The 25,313-nt window shown below is 39.7% G+C and overlaps 2 protein-coding genes across 2 annotated transcripts in view; one reads left to right on the top strand and one right to left on the bottom strand.

Moving 5' to 3' along the window:
- Positions 1 to 25,313, top strand: part of LOC109975750 (NLR family CARD domain-containing protein 3-like) — a 393,020-nt gene that overhangs the window by 117,008 nt on the left and 250,699 nt on the right. The gene's annotated exons all lie outside the window — the stretch shown is intronic.
- Positions 1 to 25,313, bottom strand: part of LOC136181090 (NLR family CARD domain-containing protein 3-like) — a 412,285-nt gene that overhangs the window by 316,496 nt on the left and 70,476 nt on the right. Inside the window, exon 9 of the mRNA XM_065961361.1 lies at positions 275 to 448. Coding sequence (XP_065817433.1) covers positions 275 to 448 — 174 coding nt within the window. The remainder of the gene's footprint in view (positions 1 to 274; positions 449 to 25,313) is intronic.

Here is a 25,313-nt window from a genome sequence, read left to right as displayed (position 1 = left end):
CTTACCTGAGCGTTTCCAGTGAACAGTGTAGAGTCTTTAAACCACTACACAGCAGCTTCACTCCTGAATCATGCAGGTTGTTGTTGCTCAGGTCCAGCTCTCTCAGACTACAGGACTGGGAGCTGAGGACTGAGGACAGAGCTTCACAGCTTCTCTCTGAGAGGTTACAGACACTCAGCCTGAAGAGGATATGTTTGGTAAGTTAATCTAAATATCAAATAAACTAAGTACATTTAAGCTTATTGGGTAAACTTTCACATGAATAAGTCCTTACCTGAGCGTTTCCAGTGAACAGTGTAGAGTCTTCAAACCACTACACAGCAGCTTCACTCCTGAATCCTGCAGGTTGTTGTTGCTCAGGTCCAGCTCTCTCAGACTAGAGGACTGGGAGCTGAGGACTGAGGACAGAGCTTCACAGCTTCTCTCTGAGAGGTTACAACCACTCAGCCTGAAGAGGATATGTTTGGTAAGTTAATCAAAATATCAAATAAACTAAGTACATTTAAGCTTATTGGGTAAACTTTCACATGAATAAGTCCTTACCTGAGCGTTTCCAGTGAACAGTGTAGAGTCTTTAAACCACTACACAGCAGCTTCACTCCTGAATCCTGCAGGTTGTTGTTGCTCAGGTCCAGCTCTCTCAGACTAGAGGACTGGGAGCTGAGGACTGAGGACAGAGCTTCACAGCTTCTCTCTGAGAGGTTACAACCTCTCAGCCTGAAGAGGATTCAGAAGAACACAAATGAAAGCAATTACAAACTATAGTTGTTATTTCTGAATAAAGAGAACTACATTTGAACTGGATAGTTATGTGAGCACGTACAGAGCTTTGTTTGAAGCTTTGATCACAGGCAGCAGCCTCAGAAGAGCCTCCTCTGAAGCAGAGTATTTCTTCAGGTCAAACACGTCCAGATCTTTTTCTGATGACAGTAAGATGAAGACCAGAGCTGACCACTGAGCAGGAGACAGTTCATCTGTGGAGAGACGTCCTGATCTCAGGGACTGTTGGATCTCCTCCACTAGAGAACGATCATTCAGTTCATTCAGACAGTGGAACAGATTGATGCTTTTCTCTGCAGACAGATCCTCACTGATATTCTCCTTGATGTACTTGACTGTTTTCTGATTGGTCTTTGAGCCACTTCCTGTGTGTGTCAGCAGACCTCGTATGAGATTCTGATTGGTCTTTAGAGAAAGACCGAGGAGGAAGCGGAGGAACAAGTCCAGGTGTCCATTAGGACTCTGTAAGGCCTGGTCCACAGCACTCTGATATAAATGTGTTGGGTCAGGTTTTTCTCTGAATACTTTAGACCTCCAGGATGTTGTTTGTTCTTCTGACATCAGATTGACTCCAGAGTTGATGAAGGTCAGATGGACATGAAGAGCAGCCAGAAACTCCTGAACACTCAGATGGATGAAGCAGAACACCTTGTCCTGGTACAGTCCTCTCTCCTCTTTAAAGATCTGTGTGAACACTCCTGACTACACTGAGGCTGCTCTGATATCGATGCCACACTCTGTCAGGTCTGAGTCATAGAAGATCAGGTTTCCTTTCTGCAGCTGCTCAAAAGCCAGTTTTCCCAGAGACTTAATCATCTTCCTGCTCTTTTTATTCCAGTGTGGATCTGTCTCAGCTCCTCCATCATACTTGATGTTCTTCAGTTTGGACTGAACCACCAGGAAGTGGATGTACATCTCAGTCAGGGTCTTGGGCAGCTCTCCTCCCTCTCTGGTCTTCAGCACATCCTCCAGAACTGTAGCAGTGATCCAGCAGAAGACTGGGATGTGGCACATGATGTGGAGGCTTCTGGATGTCTTGATGTGGGAGATGATTCTGTCGGCTTGCTCCTCATTTCTGAACCTCTTCCTGAAGTACTCCTCCTTCTGTGGGTCAGTGAACCCTCTGACCTCTGTCACCATGTCAACACACTCAGGAGGGATCTGATTGGCTGCTGCAGGTCTTGTAGTTATCCAGAGGCGAGTAGAGGGAAGCAGTTTCCCCCTGATGAGGTTAGTCAGCAGCACATCCACTGAGGTGGACTCTGTGACATCAGTCAGGGTCTCGTTGTTTTTAAAGTCCAGAGGAAGTCGACACTCATCCAGACCGTCAAAGATGAAGACAACCTGGAACTCTTCAAACCTGCAGATTCCTGCTTCTTTGGTTTCAGGAAAGAAGTGATGAACAAGTTCCACCAAGCTGAACTTTTTCTTCTTCAGCACATTCAGCTCTCTGAAAGTGAACGGAAATGTGAAGTGGATGTCCTGGTTGTCTTTGTCTTCAGCCCAGTCCAGAGTGAACTTCTGTGTTAAGACTGTTTTCCCGATGCCAGCCACTCCCTTTGTCATCACTCTTCTGATTGGTTCATCTCTTCCAGGTGAGACTTTAAAGATGTCTTCTTGTCTGATGGTTGTTTCTGGTCTGTGTGGTTTCCTGGATGCTGTTTCAATCTGTCTGACCTCGTGTTCATCATTGACCTCTCCAGTCCCTCCCTCTGTGATGTAGAGCTCTGTGTAGATCTGGTTCAGAAGGGTTGGGTTTCCTGCTTTAGCAATCCCCTCAAACACACACTGGAACTTCTCCTTTAAGTTAGATTTGAGTTTTTGTTGGCACACTGCACCAAACGTTCCTGAAAAAAGAAAGAACTGAAATCAATGAACAGATTCTGATATAGATCACATGAATATCTGAGTTTGGAACTTTAAACCTCTTTGTCCTTTTTCTAAAATACTAAATCTGTTAAAATGATCTTACTGCTCTGCAGACAGTCAGCCAGCTCCTCCTGCTTCATTCTCCTCAGGAAGTGGAGAGTGACCTTCAAAAATGCCTCTTTACAGCTTCTCCTCTGCTCTTCATCCTCACTCTGACTCTCTAAGCATTCTGGGTAATCTGGACTCAGAACCCTGTGGACTCTCTTCAGCTCGTTCTTCACAAAGGTGATGATGTTCTCCTCCAGCAGCTGGAACAGAAGGAGACACTGGATATTTAATATAAACTGGTAGAACTCAACATGTGGTTCATCTGTCAGTCTGAAGGTCAGCTGGTCTAAACAGAACAATAACTTAGCATTAAATTATTGTAATGGTAGTATATTAATTAACAGTGTGTTGAACACACCATAAAGATGGAGTCAAGGTCTGTTGGATTCTGCTGGTCTGATTGATCTCTGTGAACGTTGGAGCTCTCCTGTTGAACTCTGTGACAGGACATATTACACAAGAAAACAACGGGATATATATAATGAAACTCTGAGCCAAGATATGAGTCTTTAAACAACAGAGACATATCAATTACTTCATTTTTAATTCTCACCTTCCATCAGCCGGAAGTCCATCTTTAAAGAAGATTGGAAGAAGTTTAGACTGATCACTCTTCATGGACACACAGCTGGGTCCAGGAGAGTCTGGTCTCTGTTCCTGCATCCTGATACAAACAAACAGCTGGTTAATGAAAGCATTTAGAACAAAGATCATTTTTAATCAGATTGTTCCAGTTTAAACTGGCAGATGGATAATCAGTAATCAGGAGGCAGAGGTGAAGTTCTCCACAGTTCTCTCTGTTTCTATTAGAACAGTATCTCACTCAGAATACAGCCAACACTGTGTCTGTCCTCAAATTCTTTAGACTGATGAAAGTAAAGTTAACAGAAGATGATTCCAGAGGAGAGGAGTCTGAAAACTGAAGGCTCTACCTCCCATAGTACATTTAGAGACCGAGCAGCATTTACAACGAGCAGCAATTACTATTAGGATACAGAACAGATCAAGATCAAGAACTTGTCCATAACAACTTCAGGAACCTCAACCTGGAACTCACTTCTGGGACAAAGTCTTCAGACTGACATCGCTTCAGATGGGAATAAGTGCTGCTTGAACCACCACAGTAGTTTTTATATTGTGAGTAAGTCCAGAATATGGATCCTACAAGGTTTGTAAAAACACTCAAGAGCTTTGAAGATCTTTGTCTGCAGTCTTCATGATACAGCCCAAAAATAAATCTTTCCTCAGATTTGTCTCTTTTTAAGGTTTGGCCTATTATTTTGACTTTGTCTAAGAATATTTAGCTTCTTTCTAGTAGGGCTGTTTTTACTTTGAAGTCATAAAGTCCATCACACTGTCGGCTGGTTCTGTGTCAGGCAGGTTAAGTTCTGACAGGGTCGGGGAAATAGGGCGCAGGGAAAGACCGAAATGCAGAAAAAAATGGACTCACAGCTGCAATAAAATGATTCTTTTCCACATTTTACAGCCTTCAGGAAGGTCAGGGTTCAAATACAAACACTTCAAAAGAAAAAACACAAAATAGAACCAAAGCACACGATGATCATGAAGTGGTGAGAAAACAAAATAAAGCTGATGAGGAAAATGAAGACAGGTGAGTAGAGTAGAAGGGAAGGTCTGGGCTATTGAAACCTAGAAGAGAAGGAGGTGAATTCTGAGGACCTCTGGTGGAGAAGTAGGAGAAACAGGAGAAAAGTACGAGTCCTGGGAGAGGTGAACATGGACTGAAGACTGAGAGTGATGTAAATGGCTGAGGATGAAAGAGTGAGCCTACAGAAAAGCAGAACAGAGCTCTTTGTCAATTTAAGATCTCACCTTCCATCAGCAGGACGTCCATCTTTAAACTCAATAGGGCGACCTATAGACCGGTCACTCTTCATGGACACACAGCTGGGTCCAGGAGAGTGTGGTCTCTGTTCCTGCATCCTGATACAAACAAACAACATTATTAGTTACTGTGAGCAGCAGATGAGACAGTGATGATGATGATGATGATGATGATGATGATGATGGTGATGATGATGATGATGAAGGTGGAGTGATGTGAGTGCTGAGCTGTGACATGAAGAAGAGTCATGGACAGTTAGAGATCCTCACCTCAGAGCTTCATGTTCCTCACACAGAGAGGTTTTAGAGGGAGGGACTCCCTCCTCTGTGTCCTCACACTGATCCATAGCAGAGCGCCCCCTGCTGGGAGAGCTGCACTCTGAGAAGAATGATCAATAAAGAGTTATTACATCTTCATATAAAACTTCATCAGAATCTTCACAGTTAAACTTGTCCTCCATGGAGCTTGACTGGGACAAAAATAAGCAGTCCTGTATTTGGACTGGACCCTCCAATCTGTCCTGTGATCCATGAACACACCATCCTTTCAGCCCCTTGATATGCAAACACTGCAGTATCCCCCAAAACCACCATGAAGCTTTTGACTGACTTCCTGGTGATCACACACTTCTCTCCCCTCCACCTGTGGCTGCATGTTAATACTACTGCTGCAGAAGAATATGTTAAAACTAGGGATGCATCGATTATGGATATGACTTCCAGATTATAGTCTGTGTAGGAGCCATGTTTAGGAGAATGAAGAGTAAGACACAAATTGTTCCAGCAGGTGTCACCTTTGGGTTAAGGTGATACTCTTTATAGGTAGGAACTTTCATTTGGTTTTCAGGTGTTGCTGGACGGAGAGCACATACACTGTTTTGACCGCTATGCCATGCTATGAGGTAACACAGAGTGAGCGTTAATCTTTGAGTCGAAATTTCATCCGTCCGTCTGTATGAAGAAATGTATGATGTCATTAATAAACATTCTCATGGTTCTTCAGGGTTTAACTTCTCACCCTCACTACTGTTTTCTTATCTATAAGGATCTGAATGCTCTGTCATTTCTCCTCTCCTCCCGCTTACATGGCGTGCACAGTGAGTGCGAGCCCGAGAGAGTGGACCCCCTCCCTCCTCCCCTTCCTCTTTCAGTGTAGAAGTGGTTTCCTGATGTTGACTCACTTACTTTAACTCAGAGAGGAAGGGGGAGGGGGGGCAGCTTTATGTCTACCTAGCTCCACCAATCAATGAACAGCTGTGCCTGCTTTAGGGGCCGGGTGTTAAAAGTTTTTTTTATTTTTTTATTTGTTCCGTACATGTCAAAACACACAACAGAAAAGGACAAAGAAAAAAAAAACAATTCACACTTTATCCCATGTACGGAAAGGAGCAGGGAGAAGAACAATTCTTGTTTTGCCTGCCCCCTTACTCAAAAAGCAACAATAAATGTCTGGATGGTCTGTCCAATTACAATCAATGAAAGAATATCATGCCAACATAAAACAAATCTGACAATTCAGTCTTTACTTCCTCAGAAAGTAGAAGGAAAACACACACAGAATACACTAACTGCCACTGTCATACCGTCTGATAACTTTGTTCTGATACATTTTCTTAAACTGAAATATCTGAACACAGCCCTTCAAGTCATTATTTAAAGAATTCCACAATTTAATTCCAATGACAGATATACACTTCTGTTTTAAAGCTGTCCTCTCAAACTGATGCTTAAAATGAAATTTTCTTCTATGCTCTTCATCTTCTGAGCTAAAAACAAACATCTTTTGTAAACTTTCTGGTAATACTTTACTCTTTGCTCTGAACATAACTACAAGTGTCTGTAACTCAACTAAATCTTTCAGTTTCAATAAACCTGATCTTAAAAACAGCCCATTGGTGTGCTCTCTATAGTGGACTTTATGAATGTTCTTACCGCTCTTTTCTGTAAAATAAATAGCGGATTAATGTTTGTGATGTAAGTGTTACCCCACACTTCAACAGAACTAAAATAAGGCAAAATAAGTGAACAATACATAATCCGCAGTACCTTACAATCCAAGAGAAACTTTGTTTTGTTTAAAACAAAGATATTCTTGGACACTGAGCTATATGTGATTTCCACGTTAACTTATCATCCATGATCACACCCAAAAAACGAAATTCAGACACTCTTTCAATATTAACTCCATCTATAGACAACAAAACGTTTTCATCCTTTTTTTGGTTTGCAATAATCATAAACTTAGTTTTATTCAAATTTAAGGATAACTTATTTTCGTCAAACCATGCTTTTAATTTGACCATTTCATTTTCAATACTTCCTGTTAGAGTTTTTAAGTCATGTCCTGAGCAAAAAAAAATTGTATCGTCAGCAAATAAAACAAACTGCAGTAACTTAGAAACTTCACACATGCCATTAATGTACAAATTAAAAAGTTTAGGCCCCAAAACCGAGCTTTGTGGGACTCCACATTCAATATTCAAATACTCAGATGTACTACCAGAAAATTGTACATATTGCTGTCTGTTAATTAAATAGCTACTTAACCAGTTCAGAACAACTCCTCTCACACCATACGTATATAATTTAGAAATTTATATTTTGTGATCTATTGTATCAAATGCTTTTTTCAGATCAATGAATACACCAATTGTATATTTTTTACTGTCTAATGCTGTAGAAATTTCTTCTGTTATTTTCATTAATGCTAAAGCTGTAGACCGGTTCTTCCAGAATCCAAACTGACTCTCACTTAACAAATTATTTTTTTCAATAAAATTATCAAATTTTTCTGCAAACAATTTCTCAAGTACCTTTGAAAATTGTGATAATACGGACACTGGTCTGTAATTAGTAAAGCTGTGTTTGTCTCCTGTTTTAAAAAGTGAAATTACCTTCGGTATTTTCATTCTATCTGGAAAAACACCTGTACGAAAAGAAAGATTGAAAATATGGCTAAGAGGTTAACATTAGCCAAAAGTTAACGTTATCAGTCACAAGGTGCGTCGGCCCTTCATGAAAATACGTGGTTTGTCAGATAGTCAGTCCAGCCCTGATCGTACACATGAACACATCTGGAATAAAAATGTGCTCATATATCAGATTACAGTCCAACACTCACACTGTGTAGTTTAACTTCTAATATCTTAACAACAGAAGTCAAAGTGATCCAACTTTACTCTGAGAAATGTCTCAAAGCTGAACTGAGACGTAGAACTAAGTACTTTGGTACTTTGACTGCAGACTGTGAACACTTCCTGAACATCACACTCACTCTTTCATGATTGGTGTGTTTGACACATGAAGAATAAAAGCTGACAGTGGCTCAGTGTGACTCATGTTTCAGCTCCTCTCATGTGTCAGAGCTGCAGTTTGATTTACACTGAACTCACTCAGAGACCCTCAGTCCTGTCTGAAGAGGACAGACTCCCCTTCCTCACTCTGCTCTCTGTTCTGTTAGCATTTTAGCATGTTAGCATAGCCTGCGTGCTAACTGAGAGTCATCTTTAGGCCTATCCCTGTTCTTCTACTGTAATAAGAGAAGCTAGTGAACCTGGTGGCTAACTGTTAGCTTACAGCTCTTTTGACACTTAAATTAAACAGAGAGTCTTAAAAACAGTGAAAAGAGTCTCTTACCTTCAACCAGAGGATTATAATATTTTACAGGACTCTGCCTTCAACACGGAGAACAGATCTGTGTCACAACTGGAGGAAGTGAAAGTTAAAAGTCCCGTCAACAGGAAACACCACAGAATGTTTATCACCATAGCAACGGGGTTTCAAATGACACTGCCCACATTTCTTATAAATCAAAGTTTTATTCAGCATGTAATAAAACACTGAATTTGATCTTGAACCTTCAGCCAAACGTGTCTCACTGCAGCTGTAGAATCACTGCTGGCTGATACTGGCACTCCACAGGGCTTCAATGTGGGGTTGAGTTTCATTGTAGCAGCCCTCAACAACAACAACAACAACAACAACAACAACAACAACGAGGTGAATAAAGATGTCCACCTGTTGAACTCCACGCTTCCTCCTCCTTGTTGTTGATCTGTTCTTCTCTAAAACTGTAACATCAATAAAACTTAGGCCTATCTAATCTAAAGTCGTCCACAGTGTAATGAATGAAAAACGTATTAAAAGTTAAACTGTAGACAAACATGATGTAATCTTCATCGTTGTTCTGTTTGAATATTTGACCGTTTAATTAAAGTTAAATATTTAACTGCTTGTCTTGATGTAATCCTCATTTCAGAATAAGCAGGGCTCCAGTGTGCTGTACCATTGAATGACTTTATCACTGTGTGTCTGTGGCCAGCAGAGGGCGCTGTTTACTAACATTACAGTCACAGCAGCTGCTATCAGAGCCTGTGCACATTAGAGAAGCTGTGATGGAAATGTGTTGACCTGTTTCAGGTGACACATGAAGGTTAATGTGAGCTGAGAGGAGAAACATGAAGGATGACGTTTAATTGAATGAACATCCATCAGAAACAAACAAATTGGCTCCTCTTACTTCAGTGACAGTTGTACAAAAATCTTGAAGAAATTGCCACTACAAATAGTATAGAAAGGATATTGACTGACATGACATGACCTTTTGTTATTCTAGTGGCAGTGTAACAACAAAAAATGCCACTTGAGGGAATCCAAAGTCATTTCCAACTCATGGTGTGTAAAAAAGGGAAAGTCCACCGTTGATTATATTTGAAAGTTTTATTTTAACGATCTTAAAGAACACCAACAAAAAGACGGGTGTATAGACAAAACGAGCTCGCAAACATAAACAAAGACTAGGATCCAGACATCTTCACACTCCCACGGTTGAAAAACAGTGTGGCTTTCACTAATTCCCTATCCCCCTTCACCTGTGTCTCCCTTTTCTCCCTACCTGTGGCTGTACTAATTACCACATGTGCCCAGGTGCGCAGGTGACGTAGCAGCAGACAACATTTACATAACTTACCACCCAGCCACACAATAACACACATCAAAGTGGCTACAACAGTTATTACGGCTCACTGTTACTGATGAGAGTAGAGGAGGATTCCTCCTCACTTAGTTACCACATTGAAGATTCAAGAGAAGAATCATTCATGAGCGACATTGATGATAAGTCACCAGCTGCCCACCACACACCTCTGCTACAGTGAGCCCAGCTTCGTTCATAGCCTCACCTACGGCACCAGAGAAGAAAGTAGTTTCAACGTATTCTGGAGTAAGATGCCCTTAAGTACAAGAAAGTGATTGGATACTGAGAAGAGGCCGTCTGCAGCAGAGAGAGGTTACTAGGATTGCTGAAATACTGACTGCATGTGTCACAAGGCAGAAGTGTTGCTTTTATGATTCATAAACTGCACATTCTTTTACGCAGGTTTTTATATTTTGGGTTTTATTCATGCTGTGTTTGAATAAAATAAATAAATATGTGATATTTGTGATTTGGTTTTATTGATTGTTGTGTTTTTATCAATACTCTTGGTTTTCTGTTTATAGAATGAGTTAACTTTCTGCCTTGGGGAGACTAATGACAGATTATCTGCTCCTGTGAAGCTTTGTTTATTTGATGGACAGTTTGTCTGCTCAATGCGGAGCAAGAACAGAGCCGCCTCGTCCAATCAGAGGCCGAGGGGAGGGACAAAAACAAAGAAACACAGAAGAAAAGACAGCAGAAGGGCGGAGGGAACCGCGCGGAACAGGCGCATGCTCAGTGTAGTAGTCGGGTTGGACAGCACCTTAACAAACTCATGGTTAAGAGTTTGAAAGTAAGATTAGATGAAGAATCTGCTGATTTAACACAGGAAAAGTTCCGGTTGTCGCCCGCTCTGGCCCCGGGTATACACCGGGTATACACCCGCTGACTTCACTAGCTTCACGTTTTGGACTATAGAGTCTCCAATAATCAGAGTTTTATTCTCAGCCGGTGTGTCGCTGAGTGGGGAAAATTAGTTTGAAACGTGAAGTGGTTGGTGGGGAACCGTGTGCTTCGATTCTCGACTATGCTTCCCTCGGACAGTAACCCAGCCACCTCTATTTAAATGTTCCACATTACAGAAGAAAACATCAATAATTATGTTTTGTTTGAGATTATTATATTATTTCTTAATATTGCTGTTCAAGGTCATAGAAACTTTGACACAGGGAGAGAGAGAGAGAGAGAGAGGGAGAGAGAGAGAGAGAGAGAGAGAGAGAGGGGAGGGGAGGGGGGAGAGGGGAGGGGAGGGGGGAGAGAGAGAGAGAGAGGGGGGAGGGGGGAGAGAGAGAGAGAGAGAGGGGAGGGAGAGAGAGAGAGAGGGGAGGGGAGGGGGGAGAGGGGAGGGGAGGGGGGAGAGAGAGAGAGAGAGGGGAGGGAGAGAGAGAGAGGGGAGGGAAGGGGGGAGAGAGAGAGAGAGAGAGAGAGGGGAGGGGAGGGGAGGGGGGAGGGGGGAGAGAGACAGAGAGAGAGAGAGGGGGGAGGGGAGGGGAGGGGGGAGGGGGGAGAGAGACAGAGAGAGAGAGAGAGAGAGATGCAAGTCACCGGTGATCGAGGCGGACAGTCATTGGAAAAAAGTCAGTGAAGGAGAAGGTTACCTCGGCATAGAGCGTGTTTGAAAGTTCGTGTATGGCCGTTTGTTCAAATCTTGGTCGCTGGAGGTCCGTTGCTGTCAGGCCCGGCTACCTGTTGGATTTGTTTATTTCCCTGTTCCTGGTGGATCAGCTGTTCCCTGGAGTCAGGAGATGCCAGAGGAGAAAAGCCCAACTCTGACTCTTGACTACTGACTGACTTAAAAACTTGGGTACCGTGAGTACCTGCTGTGTCTTTTGTTTCTTTGTCTTTTGATTGTTGCTCCGCGAAGAGAGACGCTGGTTTTCTTTTCACTTTGTTTCCTTATTTGTTTTCGAGGCCCGCGGTAAAACCCGGAGCGGAGTTTTTGTTTTGTAGTTTGAACATTGAAGTGAACTGTGGGTTGTGGGTTACCGGAGCGGACTTTTGCCGGAAGGGACTGAACTTTGAGTTACAAACACAGACTGTGAAACACGCACACACAGTGCTCACATTCATTTTGTTGCAGTGTGGTTGATGCCTGTGATAATATATATATTTGAAATCCCATTGTTGTTTAGCTTGATTGTTTTTTGCTCTTGCTTGGCTCCTGTTTTGTGCAGGTTGACTATTTTTTTGTTTGCATTTAATTTTTATTTGTCAGACTTGACTCTGACTGGCACCCCAAAATTAAAACCTTGTCAAACCCGCTACAATGCAAAGACCAAAGTCACCTTCAGGTATTTTAGTATTAGGCATTATAAAATGATAACATGTTTCCAAACCAACAGACTTGAATTGATCCTTCAGCGTTGATCACTGCAGTCTGATCAGCTCCGTGTGGAGTGCTCGTTCTTCAACTAAGTAAACTCAGTTAAACGACTTCTGATATGAGCCTGGCAGTCCGTTCTTCTACTTGTCCGCACTATCGTAATCTAACTCTGTCACTGACGTTTTATGCGTCATGAATCTGTTTCATCTCCGTGCGTAATTCAAGGAAGAATTTTAGCGCTGCTCCACGGTTAAACCAGCGGACCTCTGTATGATCGGACAGCCTGTGCGTGATATCATTTTTGGATAAGAATGAAATGTTCGGGGTTCGGTATGACAATACCTAAATCACCAAGGATTTGCCTGTTAGGGGATCAAACTGAATTGACCAAATTTAAGCAATGGATGGAACTTATGTCAGTAATCAATAATGAAGGTGAGAACTTCCAGAGGTTATGGGGCCACTTTTTTGCTTATACATGTAGTACCATTGGTGCATTGTAATGATAAAGATGTGGTACTGTGTATACTGTGGTTACTGAATTGTTATTTTGGTTCCAATTATGTACTCAGTTGTTATGGGACTTTGGGCATACTATTGTACAACAACAATGCTGTCTGTTTTGTTTGTTGAATGTTAAATTAAAATAAAAAGTTGAATTACAAAAAAAGAATGAAATGTTCAGTAATAGTTATATTTTTACAGTCTGATGAAAGCTGGTGATAAAGGCGCAACAGCAGTCTACTGCATTTAGAAGTGATGTCGCACTGAAACTTTTAGGTGATCAACACAACACGTTCACTTCTGAGTGACCTAAAAATGAACCATCTGTAATTAAAATCAGTTAATATTCATTTTAATTTACTGTTTTTACAATAACCAGAGGTAAAATAAGTCTATCATCAGGCTCAACGCCGGTGTCCACAACCTACACTTAGTCTGGATGTGAGGAGACGGTCTGGGCCGTTACACAGGACAGAGAGGATTGTTTTTTATTTGCACGAGCCGCTCTTTGTGGCTCACTCCATAGGAAGCTTTGTGATTATCAGCCAAAACTTTTGTTTTCCATCAGTCAAGACAGGAGAAACTGGTAAGAAGTGTGAACAGAGCTGAAGACCGTCAGGATGAGCGCGCAGTGCAGCGGTGTGCCTGTCCTTAAGTCCCGTGGCTCTGATACAATTCTGGCAGCTTGTGAGCAAATAAAACTAAATAAATATCTCCCCTTCGATCTCTCTTGAAAACCTGCATTCTGTGTCACCTCTCTCAGGTGTTCAGCCTGTTTGCTGATTAGGGTAATGCAGGAGCAGCTCGTGCGCTCGGCCACTCGTCTTTTTTATGATAGGCCTTCTCCCTGCTGAGAAGATAGTTCAAAGTGCCCCAATTAAGTAATTTTTGTAGAGTCAAAACGTCTCGCGGGCCGTATGAAACCTGCTGTCGAGCCGGATACGGCACGCGGGCCGTATGTTTGACATCCCTGATCTAAACAATGAAAGACTAAATGAAGAAATAAGCTCATAATAAATCAAACTAAGTTTGTAAGCTGTTTGTATTGTTGACTGCTAAATAAACATGTGCTGGTGAACAACTAATAAACTGAGTGATATTACCCCTTTGTGGTTTTTGCCATCACAGAGACATAGTAGATCAAATGAAGGGTTCCATTTTTTTCAGACCACCAGAAACTGTCCGTCCAGGCAAACATCAATGGCGTCCATATCAGTTTCTGAAATGCAAAGTAAGTGACTCTACAATTCACTGAGCAGACGCTTTTATCCAAAGCGACGTACATCAGAGAGTAAGAACAACACAAGCAAGGATCTAGAAAAAAGGGAACAATGTCAGTAAGAGCAAACGATCAGCTTTGAGTCTGATTGGACACACAGGTGCTGACAGAAAGTGACCAGAGGCAAATCACAACATTGAGGGCAGTTCTTGAGAGCTCTAATCAGTATAGAAACCATCTTATAAGTTGTCGTTATCAAACAAAAACCATCGTCATCATCATCAATAATATGGAGACCATCATCATTAAGTGGACTACGCTGCAGGTCTACGTGAAGCTGGACAGAATATGACAACCCGGACAGGAAGTCGGACAAGGAAACATCTGTTCACATGGAGGAGGCGGAGCTTTCGACCCACACTGCCAGCAGTCAGTAGGGGGACCTCCAAATAATTTGGCTTCACTTTTGGGAAGCTGTCGTGTTGCTCATCTTTTCATTCAGTCTGTGCTGCCTCCTTGGACAGCTTCTCCTCCATCAAACACCAATGGGAGAGAGACTTGAGCATGTCCCTGACCAAACACAACAGCCTTATCTAAATGTGTAAGATATAAAATTATTCAAATTAAAATTTTACATAGGACTTACATCACACCAACCAGATTAAAGATAATTCCCTCTCACATATGTGCTGGCATGGCTGTGGTGAGGCAGGAACACTGATCCACTTGTGGCACTGTTTTTGGAACGAGGTTATCTCAAGATTGACTTTTATTGTGAAAGTAAAAATACCCCCCTGTCCTCTAGTCTGCCTTCTTGGCATTAGAGTAAGAAACATACAGTCAACGCTCACACAACGAATCATCACACTAGCCTTTCTGTCAGTGAAGCGTATTATTATGATGAATTGGAAAGTAAGTAAACAAATTGCTTTAACATTGACAATTGGTTAAAAGAATTCATGGATTTATTGTCTCTCTGAGTTTGACCGTGGAGATGAAGGACCCTGGAACTTTATAAGACAATACTTGGAAAGTAGGTTATATGATTGAATTTTCTGTAAATGAACAACCACCTTATTGTCTATTGTCTATTATTGTATGTTGTAGTGTACATTGTCTTATGTGATGAGTTTGTAGATTTATGTTGTATAAGTGGTGGACGAGTGTTTTGAAAAAGAAATAAAAATATGAATTATAAAAAAAAATACAGTCTTTGCTGAAAATAATTTAGAATTAAACCCTGAAAGGAAGAATGTGCGACTTTTTGATCCAGTAGATGTCGCCCTTGAGCTCCAGCATGAAACCAAAACAAACTTCTGTTTGGCCACACCTCCTCTATTCTGAAGCCTCCGCTCTCCTCCAGAGACACACCTCCAACTCCTCTCCACTCACGTTCACACAAAGGAGTTATGAATTAGAACGCACAATAATTAAACACCATTAAGCGCAAGCAGCGGACAAAATTGTCCTTTGCTGGAGCTGAAATCACCTGTGTGCTGCATTGTTGTGTTAGCATGCTAATGTTAGCACCCTGTGGTTAGCTTGTAGCTTCATATTGCACATAAATTGACACAGAATGAGCGAGATCTAAAGACTTACGTGACATCCAAATAATCAGTGAGTCTGTTATTCTTCTTTTCTCTAGTCCTGGACTAAAACAGCTTTTATACACAAGGCCGTCCTGTCCATGACTCAGACAACAGTACAGCAGGCGGGACTCGAGCTTCTCACTCATTGTAGACAGTCATGACTCAGAGACACATTTTCAGAGGTTATACTTGATTTCTGCTTTATTTATTTAAAATGTCACACATGCCTCCTTTAAAGATTTAAACATGACTTAAAATGATGCAAACAACAACAAGCTATACTTCTCTCTGACAGTGTGTTATTATCACTTATCCAAATTCAAACATATGTTAATAGTTGATCAGGGCTTAAAAAGTCATTTTTCTACAAAGGAAGCTTGTACTGTATGTAACATGCCTCTTAATGTGCCTTTTTATAATTTTTTTTGATTTTTTTAAAAACATAATCTTTATTTAAGTAGAGGACCAGAGCTCTTATTTCATTCTGAATAATTTAAATGTTGTGACTTGTTTTACCTTCTCATGATCTGTAACTGCCGTAAGGTGCAGAACGGGGCTGAATGACCACATGCAGACTCTCCGCTCCGTTAAACAAGACTGCTCACGCCTCATTTTAAGAGGAACAACATCTTAAAACACACAGACGAGCACTTGTCAAACATTTGCCACAATGCTGTTATTAACCCTGTTACACAAGTTACAGTGAAACCTGCAAAGCTGGTCAGAAAATGCTGAATTAAATGTATGCACACATAAATATTTACGTGAAATTACAATTTTCTTTAAAATTTCAAGACAGAAACATTTGTTTTCTCATCTTCTTGTTTTATTCAAGAATATATAAAAATGTTTTTTTCCTAGTTTTAGAAGATTTAAAGTTGATATTTCATATCAATGTTGATTTTTATAAGCATTTTTTAATCATAATTCTACCGTGTTTAACATTTTGTGTAATAAAACAATACTTTTGAACCTGTTCTATTTTTCTGTCATTGAATAACTTGGCAAATACAGTATTTCTATAGTTTGGTCACTTCCTCATAGAGCCACTGGGGGGCAGCGGAGAAGCATTAACAATAAATACATGAAAGGAGAAGTGAAATTAAACTACATTACTCTCTGACCTAATATGTAAAAAAACTTTTCAGCCCATCACATAATCAGACAGTTTTTAATCAGCTTGGAAGTTTAATAAGAACTACCAGAACCCCCCCCCCCCCAAAAAAAAAAGTGTAGGGATGGATTAGAAGTATAAAGTGGAAGAAGTTAAGTACAAAAAACTCTAAATTTGTCTTTTAAGTTTTCTGCTACTCGCAAGTAAACTATCTATACCTTTTCTAAAAAAAATTCAACATTTTTTGATTTTATGATGTCGTAGGTTTTTCCTCCAATTCCACTTTCTAACAATTTGTACAGCCAGAAAGAATATTTAAGTGTACTGTGTGTCTCTCCACCCTGCATATCTCTAACTGAGACCTGCCTTCATCTGTCAAAATGTGCAGCAACACAAGGCTAGTAACGGGAACAAGACCTTAAATTGGGATGGGCTTTTATTTGAAGTTTTATGGTTCATCAAATATGGACGGTGGCCTTGCTTTGTGCACATGCTGCTGTCTTGGTCAAAAGTTGATCTTCAGTTGAAATAATTGCATCATTTTTGAGTGATTTGAATATTGTTCTTTGTTATTACAAGTTCTGTTTTTATGGCTGAGGCTGTGTTTGGTTTAGAGGACACATTTCACAGCTGGAACAGAAATGTAAGACTGTGAAAACTCTGTGTTTTGTCTCTTTTTCTTAATTTGACACTTTCTTTATGTGAGGCAACTCCAGAGGACCTTTCTGTTTCTTTTTCTCTGTTCTTCAAAAGACTTTTTAAAAATCTATGCTTTACATTTCATGACAACTTAGAGCATCAGTAACAGATTAGTTTAGTTTCAAGCTGCTTCTAATCATCATCATGTTCTGATCGTATTTCATCTGTCAAACCGCTTTTCATGCACTGACATCTCTTTCCTTATCCATCATTTTATTTTTGAGTACAATCTTCACAGCGAATACGCACAAAGAAAAATGATTAGAGGGATTTACATTTAACGCCTTAAAGTTACATCACACTGCTGAGAGGCAGGTTGAACTCCTCTGACCGAAGTTTGTCTCTATGCTAAAGGTGAGATCAGGTCGAGGCTTTGTGATGATCGCTGATGTCTCAGTATCTTCAGGAGACACACACACACACACACACACACACACACACACACACACACACACACACACACACACACACACACACACACACACACACATCAGCACAGACACACACACACACACATATCAGCACAGACACACACACCCTCAGTCTGGCAGCAGCAGACGAATACACAAAGGTTGTCAAGTGGATCACATGCATATATGTCTGATGTCGGAGTATGAGAGGACACAGAAGGAGGAATTAAAAAAAAGAAGCACACAAACACATCGTGAACTTCTATTTCTCCAGGGGGCTGAATCAAACTTTTAAAGATTACTTTGTGGTTTTCTTGGTTTTTAAAGAGATACATTATTCACTGGGTGTAATTAAAGTCAGATCCCGGACTCATAATGAACAGTAAAGATATGATCAGTGCCAAAGAGTTCAGAGTAAATACTTTGTGCCTGTACATATGCTCAACAACACAAACATACTCTGCATACATCAGACTGCATGCAAACAGAAAGAGCTGCTAATGTTATTGAAGAGATCGAGCTGCCCTCTAGTGGTTGTGTTTAGGAGTGTTCAGTAAACAGAATGATTAAATGTGCATGTGTTAATAATTTGATGAAGGAGGGGGGAAGTGGAAAATAAAAATGTAAAGAGACATAAAAACATGACTTGCCTGTTTTCTCATTGTTCAAAAATGGCCGACCAGTTTATTGTTTCACTTGTTTCTTCTTTGAGACTTTTTAGTGATGCTAAATACAACATGTGTTCCCTACTGTTTTATTGAAAATAATTAGAGACCGCTCCAAATGTCCTTAAAATCCACGCCATGACATGGTATGATACGATATGAGCAGGCCCGGTTCATACATTTAAAATAAGGGTGCAATGCAAACTTTTGCACCCTCATTCTAAACGTCTGCACCCTCAATTGAATGGACGCAAAAAAATAACGATAGGTTTTTTTTTTAAAACAATAAGTAATCAAAACTTACAAATGACAACAGTGACTCAGATCGTGTTCACTACATCCATGATGGGATGGTCATGACAGGTGCTCATGACCTGTCTGTTCAGCTGGGACCACATGATGGACTCATAACACCTACACTACTTTTCCTTTGCTGTTGCCGATCACTGTAGCTGCACCCCCTTTAATCTCAGATACACTCAAAGTCATTTTGTTCTAAGCGGGAATGGAAATGAATCCTGAGATATCTATAATAATATAATAATAATACTTTAATTGTAGGCACTTTTCAAGATAGATGCACAAAGTGCTTTGCAGAATATGACAGTACAGCAATCTTAATACACTGCACATCTGACACTGTGGTCAGCAGCATCGGAGCACCACAGGGGACCGTGCTCTCTCCTGTCTTGTTCACCCTGTATACCTCTGACTTCCAGTATAACTCCGAGCTCTGCCACATGCAGAAATACTCAGATGACACTGTGATGGTTGGTTGTGTCAGGGATGGACAGGAGGAGGAGTACAGGAGCCTGGTAGGGGACTTTGTGACGTGGTGCAGGTCGAACCATCGGCAGCTGAACACCTCCAAGACCAAGGAGATGGTGGTGGACTTCCAAAGGAACAAGCCACATCTACAACCTGTTTCCATCGGGGGGGTCAACGTGGAGGTGGTCAAGACCTACGGGTACCTGGGGCTGCAGTTGGACGACAGGCTGGACTGGTCATCAAACATGGACACTATCTGCAGTTAAGGTTTAAGGGACCAGTCACCTATTAGAATGACCATAATACTCACCACCACCAGTTATATGAATTTCTTACCAGTAGTTAGGGTTTAAGGGATCTTTGGTTTCCCAAACTCGTACTGATATCTGGAAAACAAAGGACTTGAGGCAGGGTAGACCATCGCCCGAGTTGTTGAGAGAAGAGGACGTGATGCCTTGACCCACTGCCGTTGTGCAGCGCCTATACTAAATGAATGCCCTGAATGATGTCATATGCCTCGGCTTGTCTAGGATCCGTGACCTGACGAGTGCCCGTCATGACTTAAGTTGTGGTCATGTGTCTTGGCCTGTCTGGGGGCCGTTTGACCCGGCATGTGGCCAGCATGACATGGCTCTGATTGACCTTTGTGGATAAATCAACTGATGCGTGCCCGCTGACAAGGATTTCCTGATCAAGACAGCATAGGACAGAAAATTATTTTCCAAAGCACTTACCATGGGACATGCGTGAAAGCAATTGCTTCAAAATCTTACAGCCATACACGATGATCGTGCACATTAATGTAACCACATTGGAGATGAAGCAATGATGTAGTACAAGCTGCATTAAACTGTAAGTCTCAACCTTGACACTTGCCCGTATGTATGATCAAGTTGGATGATGTTTAAAAGCATATAAATGAATTGGTCTTATACCGACTCATGACCGAAGCGGAGTTCATCACTGGGTGTTATTTACCTGGAATGAATGCCGGGGTACAATAAGCAGGCCATACGGTAACCGTGAAGGAATTCACTGACGGCAGAATTACATTTTACGGAAGACTTATCTGGTCATGTTTCAAATATCCGCTTTGCATTAAATGCTTAGATTGTAGTCTGCCCTGACTATCTGGAAGTGAAGTTCCCCCCCAAAACCTAGGGATGTCTACATCCCTGAGAAAATAGGATGATCGGCTTAGCATTGAAACTTTATGTAACTGTTGCAACAACTGCTGGAATTTAAATCGTAGCTCCTAAATGAAACTGTACTTTGATTGATCATCGGTTTCTGATCCTATCTACAGCATAGTGATTTGACTTGATAGAACCGTCACCTACAGTTTTCACTTGCCACTCTTATTAAAACTGTGATGCTGTTGGACGTAGAGTTGCTGGTACAGGTTGAGGGGCATTAAACAGTTAGCAGAAATCCTAGATACCTGGTTAGCATCGGATTGATCACTTGAAGAAAACGCCCATAACAGCTGATCACCAGAGAAGGGAGACAGAGGACGTAGTAGGGGGAGTGGTTTAGGTTAAAGTGAAAGGATGAATGAATGAGTGAAAGAATATAACCAGTCTTCCTATCTGAATTTACGCTGAGCTCCATATGCTGTTGAAGAAGCTCGTCAGGAGGCAGGATACTGCTCGCCACTGTGGCGGCGATAAGCATGAAGAACTCCAAACTCTGTACACTTCCCTGACAAAGTCAGTTAAATTAGAATGATTACAGCCAAAAATGAAAAACATTGATAAACGGATACGAGGCAGCAAAGATATATTCCAATACCGTTTAATTCCTGGATACACCTCAAAGCATCATCTCTGACTTAAAATAAAACTTGTAAACTAAAAGTGGTACCAAATGTGTTTTTATTTTATCAATATTTCAGCCCTTGTTTTCTTGCTGTCAATTTTCAGATATTTGTTTGAATCTTAAACACGTTAAAAAAAACGTTTTTTGTTTTATTCTCGTAAATTTACAACTTTAATCTCGTAAATTTACGATTTTATTAACGTAAATTTACGAGTTTAATCTCGAAATTAAAAAAACACTTCTATATCGTAAAATGGGTTTTTCATGAAATACACACCTTCTCAAAGACATAACCCTTGTGCCCTCCTCAAATGTATTTATATTTTTCTGCTGCGTTACGCTGTAATAAATGATTCTGTAGTCATGTACATTTTACTTAATATATCTGATCAAATGTATTAAATATAAATGCGTCCTTGATTTTGTGGCAATTGTTTAAGTAACTTTCATACAAAAATGTTTGAGATAGTATCTGCTTATTTTGGTTACATTAAATATAATCTTTATGTTTATGTAATTCTAAATCAAGAGTGAATCCAACTCAATAGAATTAGTCAGTTTTTAATTGACCAGCACTTCCTGTTATTTTGCGCCTTTTTTCTTCTTTTGAATTCAGCAGGCTCTCATCTGGTCACAAGACATAAAGAAAGTGCGGATGACTGGTGCCCCTTTCCCTCCATTTAACTCATCAATTGAATTTGGTTGACAAAGGTAAGGAGAGTTATTTTATACTGTAATGTTTATGACTTGTGGGTGTATGCTACGTTACAAAAGGAAATTAGCAAGCAAAGTAATACAGAGAGACAGAGACACAGTAAATTATGCATGTTATGTTAGGCTATAGTGTGATGGTATTACGCAACGATATCAGAAAGATATCACGAGTAGTTACACTGAGAAAACCACAAGCTTTATTTTGAAAGTTGCTGAAGAGGAAAGAGGAATCGCTCGCGCGGGGAGGGATGTAAACAACATGGTCATAGTTTTCTCATTCAGCAGGTAAAGGTACGATAACGTGTTGAAAAATGCGAGGAGAGAAATTGGCAATGCAACGACAGTGTCTTGAACTGTAATTTTTCAGCACAGCCGATCATGACAGATTTGAGTTTCGTGAACTGACGACCACGCTCCATTAAAAAACACAAAATTTATCACGACCGAGAGCTGTTAGCCCAGAGCTGCTAAATCACGCATTGACTGTGACTGTGTCTGTGATACTCGTGCAAGCTCTCACGCATTCCTTTATTTTCACGTGCTGAAAAGCATAAATTGCTCCTCTTTATTTAATCCTCTCTAATTTACAGTATTTCCTCACTCGCTGCTTGCTGACACCGAGCTGTCACTAGCAGGCTACACTACATTTTTACAGTTTCCCTCTGTGTTCATTCTATTATTGATTATGCAAAGAAGATGTCTTACTTTTTTTTTTTAACTATGCATTAACTACTTAATAATTAGAGCTACTTACTTATTTTTTAGATACGTTGATAAGGTAATTCAAAGTGAATTTGTGAATGTTGTTAAAAACTATACTTTTGTCATACATGAAACATGCAGGATAAAGTAATCCTAGGAGGTTAACCCACTACATTAAGAATATATATTCACTCGTGGAAGTTTAGTTTTAAAGTGCAAACACTTTTCATGGGCTGAACTGGGTTCTTTCTCTCTCTGCCTTTGCTAGTTGTGATAAAAAATATCTATTGATTTTATTCAATGTAAAAATTGTTTTTACAAATCCGTCTTCCTTATATTTAATGTAACCAAAATAAGCAGATACTATCTCAAACATTTTTGTATGAAAGTTACTTAAACAATTGCCACAAAATCAAGAAAGCATTTTTATTTAATACATTTTATCAGATATATTAAGTAAAATATACATGACTAAGGAATCATTTATTACAGCGTAACGCAGCAGAAAAATATAAATACATTTGATTAAAATGCAACATTGATGGTTAAGACTAAAGAAGTCTTATCCTAATTCTAATTTAAAATGAGATGCAACGTTTTTCATCAAACTCATTGGATATATTATGAGCATTAGGACAAGAATTTCTACATTTCATCCAGAATTCATGTTTAGAATAGAACTAAAGAGACAAAGAGAACACTTCCAGAAGAACTCTGAAAATCTAATTATAACTTTTACTAGCCCTTCAATACAAGCTATAGTACACATGTAATTGAGAGGGTGATGTTTTTATATTCAAATAAGAGCAAAGGCACATCTCTAATTTAAATTTTTCTGTATTATCTTCTAGGTGTCTCCAGATGAGATGGCGGTGTAAAATCTGTGGATTCATAGCGACGACAAGGGGTGATCTTCTGACCCATTACAGACTACAGCACAGGACATTTGAAATTGGAAATCCGGTACCTTGTCTTGTTCATGATTGTCCATGCTCCTTTAAAACTTTGAATGCCCTACGCACACATCTTTCAAGATATCATCCAGAAGATGAAACTAGAGGGCCAGGAGTCATCTTCTGTTTTACATGTTTAATTTGCTCAACTCAACATCCCTCTAAAAAATAATATTTTCTTCACGTTGGTAATCACCTGAGGAGATATGAAACTGTAGAGTGTGTTTTTGTTGGATGCACATCTTTTGTTGGCATCATCTTCTGTATGTTAAAGGCTGCTTGAAATGCTGTACCTTTAATAAAGTCTGATAAAAAGTGTTACTTTCGTCAAGCATTAAATGTCATTGTATCTTACTTAAGTAATATTTATTCTGTATTTTCTGATCGACTAATTCTAATCTCACACTAAAATGTAGGTCATAACACGAACATGTATGTAATTGCCAAGAAATTATTATATTGACATTTTAATTAATTTATCAAGGAAAATTAAAAAATGCATTGAATATAAAGATTAGTATTACTCAATTATATATCATTTATATAATTGAATTTAAATATTTATATCAGTACCTTTTACTAATTTAGACATTTCTCTTATTGATATCTACTTAATATTTTTGTTTAAATTTGGTTAATTTATTTTTGTGCTTTATTTGAATCTACTCAATTTAAACAGGTAATTCTTAGGGGTCTGATTTGAGTAATATTAACTCAACTTTTAACATAGTTAGATTTAATTAATAATATTGCGTGCAATCTGTTGCCTCAATTTTATAGAGTAGTTATGGTGTATCTTTTTTTTTACAGTGTAGTTAAAGTTAAACAACTTTCGACTTGCTCAAAACATTCAATTATTTTCTGAATTGTAACCTTTAAAGGCAAGGTTATTAGTTGAATGATGATTAGAGTCTTGGATATGTGACAAACTAGTAACAAAGTTGATTTGATTGCATTAGTCTTTTCTATTTAACCTCTGGACACCTTGGTTGCCAAAATGTTCTCACAAAATCTGCAATAAAATAATCAATATTTGCTTTTGTATTTTGCTGTTTTCTACACTTTCTATGAGCTTCTTGTTGTGCAGATCTTGTTTTTACTAAGCAGTCTTTGTTTTTCTTTTGTTTTTCTTGTTTCTCAACAATAGTCAAAGAGCCGATTTCTTCTGTCGTTGTCAGATGCTTCACAGGAGGCTTTGCCCGAGAACAGGTACTTAACTTTATTTGGATGCATTTCTTTGTTTCTTCTATTTTGTAAAATATTTTCATTAATATTTTGTGTTCACTCTATATTATAAAACTCCAATTGTTTCACAAATGCTCATCTTCTCTCTCCAGATGCAATCATAAAACAATTAACCGGTTTCCAACGGTGGCGCTGCTCTGTAGCGACCCGGGCTGCCTCGTGCTAAGAACCCGAAGTATTTATATACTTAATAATGTTATCGTTTTATGTTTGATGTGAAGGATGATGTTGATGTTTTTTTTTTATTGCTGCAGCACGGGTGAAGAGCTGAAGACAAATTTCTCACTTTGTGAGACAATAAAGTTAATCCTGTCCCCTGCTATCCCTCGGCCATCTGTGACCACTTCTACTCCCTGCACTGTTTGATATTGTTTGTTCTGTTAAACTAGTTATTTGTATTTATTTATATGAAATATTAGAGTTATTACCATTTTATTCATGTTTGTTTAGAAGTACTTTTTATTTTTTAAATAAATTCTGTTGAATATAAAGATGTATGAATGTTTTCATTAAGTCTATGAATATTGTCTTTGATGGTTAAACTCTGCAATATAAGGGGCAACCGCTGAAATCTGCATAAATACAATTTTCTTGCAATAAATTCTGACTACAGCGATGTGATTGTTGGAAATCCTTTCATTGGGATAACAATGAAACTGAATTTACTTGCACAGCCCTATAGCCTACCCTGACCTATGTTTTAATTCTGTTCTTTTAAAGGAGGATTATTATGATTCCAAAGAGGTGGAGAATCTCAAGTCCCTGGAAGAAATACGACTGCAGACTTTCACTTTAAACTTGAAAAATAAGGAACTTAAGACTGGTAAGAGACCACGTAGGTGCTCAGAGTGCGGTAAAAGATTTAACGTAAAAGGATATTTGACCAGACACATGATGATTCACACTGGAGAAAAACCCTTCAGCTGCTCTCAATGTGAGAAAGTATTTACCCATAAGGTCAGTCTGACATGTCACATGGCAATTCACAGAGGGGAGAAACCCTTCAGTTAACC

This window comes from Labrus bergylta, chromosome 2 (assembly GCF_963930695.1).
Source record: "Labrus bergylta chromosome 2, fLabBer1.1, whole genome shotgun sequence".
Classification (NCBI taxonomy): domain Eukaryota; kingdom Metazoa; phylum Chordata; class Actinopteri; order Labriformes; family Labridae; genus Labrus; species Labrus bergylta.
This window is presented reverse-complemented; position numbering and strand designations above follow the sequence as displayed.